Source organism: Cryptomeria japonica, chromosome 3 (genome assembly GCF_030272615.1).
Source record: "Cryptomeria japonica chromosome 3, Sugi_1.0, whole genome shotgun sequence".
NCBI lineage: Eukaryota > Viridiplantae > Streptophyta > Pinopsida > Cupressales > Cupressaceae > Cryptomeria > Cryptomeria japonica.
Window position 1 is genome coordinate 587372249 of NC_081407.1, and position 8005 is coordinate 587380253.

General features: G+C 40.4%; 1 protein-coding gene across 1 annotated transcript; it reads right to left on the reverse strand.

The window, feature by feature from the left end:
• Window positions 1–4770: 4770 nt before the first annotated feature.
• Window positions 4771–7203, reverse strand: LOC131874267 (uncharacterized). The gene is made up of 2 exons (XM_059217557.1): window positions 7027–7203; window positions 4771–5304 (listed from the first exon to the last, which is right to left on the reverse strand). Exons 1-2 carry the CDS (start codon window positions 7201–7203, stop codon window positions 4771–4773), a joined length of 711 nt encoding a protein of 236 aa, XP_059073540.1.
• Between the last annotated feature and the right edge of the window lie 802 nt (window positions 7204–8005).

Sequence of the window (8005 nt, forward strand, 5' to 3'; positions counted from 1 at the left end):
CTAATCTTGTCCATCTACTGGGCTTCATTACCAAATCTTACATAGCCTCCATCATAGTCTTCTAACATAACAAACTTGTGTTTATCACCTGTCATGTGATGTGAGCATCCACTATCTATGATCCAAGAATCATTAGTATTTATGTGAGATATTAGGGCTTTTTCTTCATGCCTTTCTTCATCTGATCCATCTTTGATAGCCACATAAACTACTTCCTTTGAATCAGTTTCATCTGATTTATCATCATTGGATTCCTCATCGGCTATTGAGCATGTCTTTCTATCTCTTCTTCTGAAGTCTCAGTGTCCTCTGTAATGATTATCTTTCTGTCTATCATCTCAGTAATCTCTCTTTTCAGTAGAATCTTTGTCAGGACAGTTAGAAGCCATATGTCCTATCTTATCACAATTGAAACATTTCAAAGGTAGTTTTCCTTTATACTTACCTTTGCCTCTCGGTAACCTTATGGCTAATAGTGCTTCAAACTCCTCCTGCTTTCTTATTTCCTCATACAGTTTGTGTACTTCCTCCATGTTCTTATGAAATCTTTCACTTGCTCCACTATGATCTCCTTCAGAGTACTTATACTTTCTTTCATTGTAATCATTAGATTCATCAAGATGAAAAGAACTAAATGCAGATTCAACTTTAGTTACCGATGACCCACTGTTATCAAAGTTACTTAACTCAAATGCATGTAGCTTACCACTAGTAGCATCTAAAGAAACTGGCATATTAGGTACAAACCTCAATTTATTGATTGCAGAGACTCGGATTGCATAAGCCAGTAGAAGGGTTCTTAACAACTTACTTGTTATATCCTTTTCTTCAATAGTTCCACCCGCTCCTTTGATTTGATTGACAATCTCCTTTAGTCTTGTACTATATTGGGTTATGTTTTCACCTTCATTCATCCTCATAGATTCAAGTTGTCCTATTAGACTATCCACTTTTGCTCTTTGAACATGTTCATCTTCTCCATACACTGATATGAGCTTGTCCCACATTGCCTTTGCATCATTGTAGCCTTCTAGATCATTAAACTCTGAATCGGTCAATGCAGATGTTATTTCAATCATTGCTTGGATATGTTCTTGCTTTGCTTTTATCTCTTCCATTGTCAATGGATAGGTGCTCAGTGTGATGAAATCATTCTCCAGATAACATACAACATATTCTCCAACTCCTGATAGGTGCAGCTTCATCCTTTTCTGCCATGTAGAGAAACTTGATTTGTTCAACTTCGGTGCATCCCTCTTATACATCTTTGGATCTTTGCCTCAAGTACCTTTAAACTTTTCCTTCTGGAGTCCAAAGCTCTGATACCAATTGATAGTTCTGATACTTAAAGACAAGTAAATATGCCAAGCTAATAAGATGAGAGGGGGGGGGGGGGTGAATCATACAAACTTAATCTTCCATAAAAACATCAGATTGAACCTCAGTAACATATACTTCAGTAATATAACCAAAACTGGTAAATATGCAAACTCAAAAGCATATAAACATCATAACACTCATAACACCAGATTTAACATGGAAACCCAAATAGGGAAAAACCACTGTGGGATTTCGGACCCACTAAGAAATATACTCTTCTAGAGTATGCTCGGTTAAAAGAAAATCTTGTTAAAGATTACAAACGCATTGCTAGATGTGACCCAGTTAAGGGATTTCCCTCAGATCTGTTAGGATCTTCACCTTGTTAGAAGTGACCTTGTTAAAGGATTTCAAACACTCAATTAGAATGTCACCTTGCTAGAGGGTTTTACAAATAAGACTGTTAAGTCCACTCTGTTAAGAGATTTTCTGTCACTTTACAAAATAACAGTAATAAAAATCTATCTGCAACTTCACATCTAAAATGCTAAAGCAGATTCTTATTTGCTCAATACAATATAGACATAGAATTAATCTTGTCCATGTGCTGGGCTCTATACTCTATTTATTCAAAACAGGTCTTCAAGCTTCTGTGCTCGGTAATCACTATGTAGCATCCTTGTGCATACACTTGCCCGTATACATTGTTTATCAATAGTTCCCTATTTATAAACAATTCGCCAACCGCTTAATCTCCTTGATCACATTTCCCATGATCAATCATAGCCATCAGATCTTCAAACTTAGACCAGGTTCAATGTATCCTTCGATCTGAAAATGTTTTACCTCACCTTGGAACTTGCATACATTTCTTGGAACTTGTGCTAGGGTATTGCAGTTCAATCTGAGTTGTAGATCTTCTTGCCGATTTTCCTTTGCCATAGATTCTTTAACAAACTTCATTCACAACATACCAATCATTTAATCATAGCCAGCTCATCAGCTTCCTTCATTAAATAATGCTTGTAATCATTTAATGCATTATGTTATTACTCAGTTGCAACTCGGTAAATACTAAACTTCACTCGGTAGACATTCTGCCTTCATTAACTGATAGCGATAACCTTAGGGTTTACCAACTGGGTTCCTTAGGGTTTACCGACTAGGTTCTTTGCTTGGTAACATAGTATAGTATTAACCTTACAATCAATAACATATGTATGATGTCAAAACAATCTAAACATCACGATCTCATCATTGTCTAACTCGGTAATAGTTGCCCATTGATTAACTTATTCCTCCCCTTATTCATCATATTCTTTCTGTGTCTTTTACCGACATCTTTATACTCATCAAATCATACTTCTCAAGATATGGCAACATCATACTGAATTAGAAAATCAATTTCTTGACATCAATGACAAAATAATAATACTAAGACAGTAAACATCCTTAATCAGTTTTATCCATAATCATCAACAACCTTCTCAATATCCTTATTGAAATGCCAACAATCTCTCCTTGCTTGTTATAATGCCAAATTCCAACAAGCACATCATGTCTCTAATAGCCTCTGGAGATATCACCACCTTCAAGAGGGAGTCGTTGATAGAGCAGATGGCGGGGTCGAAAACATCGGCGCAAGCCGCTATGAGCTTAGGGAAATATGGGACCATGGGAACCATGAACTGGGGGATGCCACTATTCTAGAAACGAACTGCCATGGATTGAGGCTCTATTTTATGATTGAGCATTCTGCTGCATGTGGCCTCTCTGAGGCTTTTACGTTGCTTATGAACCTCGGGTTCGAAAACATTCTCCAAAGAGTCTAGAACAACGGACGCATTTCGAGTGGTTGTTTTGGTCTTGATCTTCGTTCTTAGATACTCTACCTTTGGAGGAATGACATGTAAAGAATATGAGTTCTCCAAAGCCATCCACCTAGAAACCTCCATGGGCGGAGCCTGAAGGTGTTGCTTTGGCTTCCATTGCAAGCTATAACTTTCCTTCTGTCAAAATTTTCAACAATTTGAGGGAGAAAAGCACTTAGGTTATGAAAAGATGATGAAATGAAGAAGAGGGAGTAACTTCACTCTTAAATGCCCTGCACGCCTAGATTTTCACAAAAGTGAATGTTTAATGGCGATGTACCATTAAACGCGATGTACCTGCGAAGGTTGAGATTTAAAATGGAGATAGTCCTACGAATGTTGAGATTTAAAACGCAATGTACCTGTACATACGCGTGGCATCTGCTTACATTGAATCCTTCTTCGAGGTACCTGGCAGGACATTGCCAACTTTGAATCCAGGCTCATTCGCTTGATGTGAATTAATGGAAACATGACAGGAACATTGGAGTTTGGGAAGGTTGGCGCCTTAAGCATTCGTCATCTCTAGCTACAATTTTGCTATAAATATGTCTTTTCAAACATTCCTTACGTATAGTGTAATCTTCAATGATGGAGTTCCTACAACCATGGATACTCCAGTTAGGCTTGTTAGCAGCAAAGCGCAGGTCGCTTTCTTAGGGAATATCTCTGATCGAAGATTGTAGTTAATGACACAAAGAAAAAATCCTCTAATGATTGCTGCCATTAAGTGGGTGTTAAGGGAGGACTTTATTGATAATGCAGACCGGTACCGAGTGAACATAGACATCTACTCGCGTTTAATAGCTTCACTGCTGGATTGTGGTTAGGTGGGGCTGTTAGCTTTGCAATTGACCAGGGCTCTCTTTTCCCCAGACTACTTGGGCAGACTGGAGGATGTGATTGCATATCATGTCCCTTTCCGAGGACTCCCGCTGCCATCTGACCTGGAAAGGTTTGTCACTCATAATGAGGAAGTAGCTTGGCATTCGCTCGTTGGTGGGTTGAAAACAATGACATTATCTTCCCATCGGTATTGCGTTGAGCTTACTGCGGAATTCCTTTTGCGTGTCAATATGATAGTCCTCGTCCCTGAAGATACCGAATGGTATACTGAATTCAGGGACTATATCTTCCCTCGGGTTCTGACACTACTTGAACTACCGAACCTGGTTGTTGTTTTCCTACTTGGGGAGCCTAGAAGCGATTTCGACCTTCAGTGGTCAGAAGGAGGGGACTCTTCTAATGATGGTGAGGACTCAGACCTCTTCATGGATGAAGATGAGGACGCAAAAGATCAATGAACCAACGATGACCTACTGTTACTTGACTTTTGCTTCATCGCTTTGTAAAAAGGGGGGCCAAGAGCCTGCTCTCTAATTGTAACAAAAATACCAGAATGCTTAATATAATGAACTTTCTTTTTCTTTGCAAATTCTTTCACTTTGGCACTAGCATGGGGAATAAATGAAATAAATTAGGCATTCAAAAGAACTATTCATAATATATACAATATATACACTAAACGAGAAGAGAAGGCTTAGTGAAATGGCTTGAGGTGGAAACCATCAACCGGAATCTAGAGGGGGTCTCCATCAATGTCTTCGAGTTTGAATGCGTTGAAACCTTTGCAATTTAGAATGCGGAAAGGCCCTTCCCACAGGCAATCGAACTTGGCGTGTTGGCTGGGCTTCGCCGCCCTTTCATTGTATTTCAGCACGAGGTTCCCAAGCCTGAAAATCAGATTGGAGCTCTTTTTGCTGTCAAACCACCTTTTGATGGTTTCCTGCCTGTCTTGGAGAGCCGCAAAGATTGTCTCCCTTGCCTCTTCTAGCTCCATAACCTTCGCTAATCTTATGGTCATAGGGTTGTTCTCCGCCACCTCCATGGACTTCAGTAGCTGTAGGGCTGAGATCTCTAGAGACGTGGGGAAAAGTGCATCTTTTCCATATACCAGCTTATATGGGGATTTTTTAAAGATTTGTTTAGGTGTTATGCGATCTGCCCATAATGCGCTTCTCAAATGATGGTGCCACTCCCTCTTATATTCAGAACCTATTCTTTTAATAAGTCTGATCAAGTTCTTGTTAGTAGACTCAACAAGTCCATTCCCCTGAGGATAGTAATTAGAAGAGGTTTTAAGATAGATACTTCTGTCGAGGGTGAATTGGGTAATTCGCGAGCCGGTGAATGCGTGCGCATTGTCCGATATGATGGTTTTGGGAGAACCGTATCGACATGCCAGGTCTTCTAGGAAAGCTAACACTTCATTTTCTGATGAGTTCCTCAAAGGAACGACTTCGGACCATCTGGTGAAATAATCGATGGCGGTCAAGATCCACTTGTGTCCGACCGAACTAAAGGGGTTGATCATTTCAATGAAATCAAGACCCCACTGGATGAAAGGCTCTTCTACTAACACAGGCCTAAGGGGCATTGCAGCTCTTTTACTCCTGCCAGTATAATACTGGCACTCTTTGCATTCCTTTACCAAATTGTGCGTGTCCTTAAACATAGAAGGCCAAAAATATCCGACTTGGGTAATTTTGATAGTAGTCGTAGGTGCGAAGAAATGGCCTCCCGAGGAGCCGTAGTGGAATCCATGTAGGATTTTATTTGCTTGGCTCCAACCTACATAGCAGAGCAGGATTCCATCAAAATTTCTCTTGAAGAGTACTCCGTCTATCAAATGGAAATCGTTGTTTTGGAGCCTGTAAAACCTTCTCTTTTCGGGAGGGAGATCCTCGAGAAAAATCCTGGTCTTCATGAATTGGTTCCTGGCCTCGATCTAGCAAGCTTGTGGAGCATTAGGTGAAAACATAACATCCTCCTCCGCAGTCATTTCATCTTCACGGGGTTCACATCCCTGAACTATATATTCGCAAAGGCCCCTCCTGTGAATGAGCTTTGTTGGCTTGACGTCGACATCATATTCCAGGATCTTGGTGATCCAATTTTCTCTTTTTTTGGTGATGTCCCCCTCCATAATGTATTCCCACATCGCAGGATGAGCTACATACATCGTAGTTTTATTACAGGCGATGAAATGCTTGAACTTCTTCAGTCCTTTCACTACGGCTAAGGCCTGTTTTTCAAAAAAGTTGTATTTGGCCTCATACTCTTTGTTGGTATTTGAATGGAAAGATATGGGATGTTCACCTCCTTTTCGACATCTTTCTGGGTTAGGACCATGGCGATGCTATACTGGCCAGAGAAGACATACATTATGAAGTGCTTTGATATATCTAGGTTGGACAACATAGGGGCTGAACAGATAGCATCTTTGATTTTGTCAAAGGCTCTTTTGTCTTTAGGGGTCCATTTGAAATGTATATCCTTTTTTAGCATTAGGATGATGGGTCTTATAATTTTTGCAAAGTCCGAAATGAAACGACTAACAAAGTTGACTTTGCCTCAAAAAAACTGGACTCCTTTTTTGTTGACTAGAAGAGGGAGGTCTTTTATGGCTTTGACTCTGTCTGGGTCAATGAAAACACCTTCTTTTGATACTATATGCCCAAGTAACTTGCCTTGAGGGACACCAAAGATGCACTTCTTTGGGTTCAGGGAAATCCCAAATTCAAGACATTTTTGGAACACTAGCTCAAGATGATCAAAATGATCCTCTCGGTGTTTGGAAAATACAGTCAGGTCATCTAAGTATATCAAAATGATCATGTTAATGAGTTCTTTGAAAGCCAAATCCATGACCCTTTGAAAAGTCGCTCCAACATTTGACAACCCAAAAGGCATCTTTTGGTATGCGAATGTTCCCCATTTGGTGGTGAACGTTGTCTTGTGCTGGTCTTCTGGTTTTACCAGTACCTGGTTGTACCTTGAGAAACCGTCGAGCATCGAGAACATTTCCGACCCCACTACTGTGCTCAGTAATTTCTCCATTGATGGCAAAGGGTAGTGGTCTGTGAGAAACGCTCGATTCAGATCTCAAAAATCTACACAGAGCCGGATATCTCCATTCTTTTTTCTTACGGGCACTAGATTTGATACTCATGTGCTATGTTTTATGGGGTGAACAATCCTTGATTCGATCAACTTCTTCAGCTCCTAAGCCATGAGAGACTCAATTTTTGGGTTGACCAGCCTTTGCTTCTGTCGGACCGGCTTAGCTCCATCCACAAGCTTAATGGTATGCTGGATGATGCTAGGATCATATTCTTTTAAATCATCGTAAGACCAAGCCAAGACACCTTCATATTCATCACAATCTGGGCCAATCTCTTTCGGTCTTCAGGGGATACACCTTTTCCTACCTTGAGAACTCTCCCACATCCTACCAACATTTTGGCATAATCGCCTTTGTTGGTTGTGAGCTTGTCATCGTGGTCAAACAGGTTCTCCAGAGTGATCAAACCGTTTGGGAGCTTGTTGGATTTCAGCTAGATGATCTGATCTCCATAGGCTTCTTTCATCTTGGGTTGCAGCTGATCTGCAAATCCTCCTGATTTTTGGATGAATAAAGCGATCTTCTCATCGCTCTCAAAAACTTGCTAGTGAGTATCATTATCAGGAATAGCCGGACAAATGACTACACAGACTGCTTGGGGACTGGTGAATAAGTATGTGGCAGGGTCAAAATGTGATCCGATTGTGGCCATCCGGTTAGCAACAATATTTAATTTCCGGGGGATATTTACAATATTGAAAGCATTGAAACTCTGTATTAGATCCCACATTACGACACAGTAGGATCTCATACGGACGTGTTTGACACTGGATATTCCCTGAACTTGATGGATAACCATCTCAGAGTCGCCCAAGACCTTCAATTTTTTAATGCCCATCCTTTCTGCCAG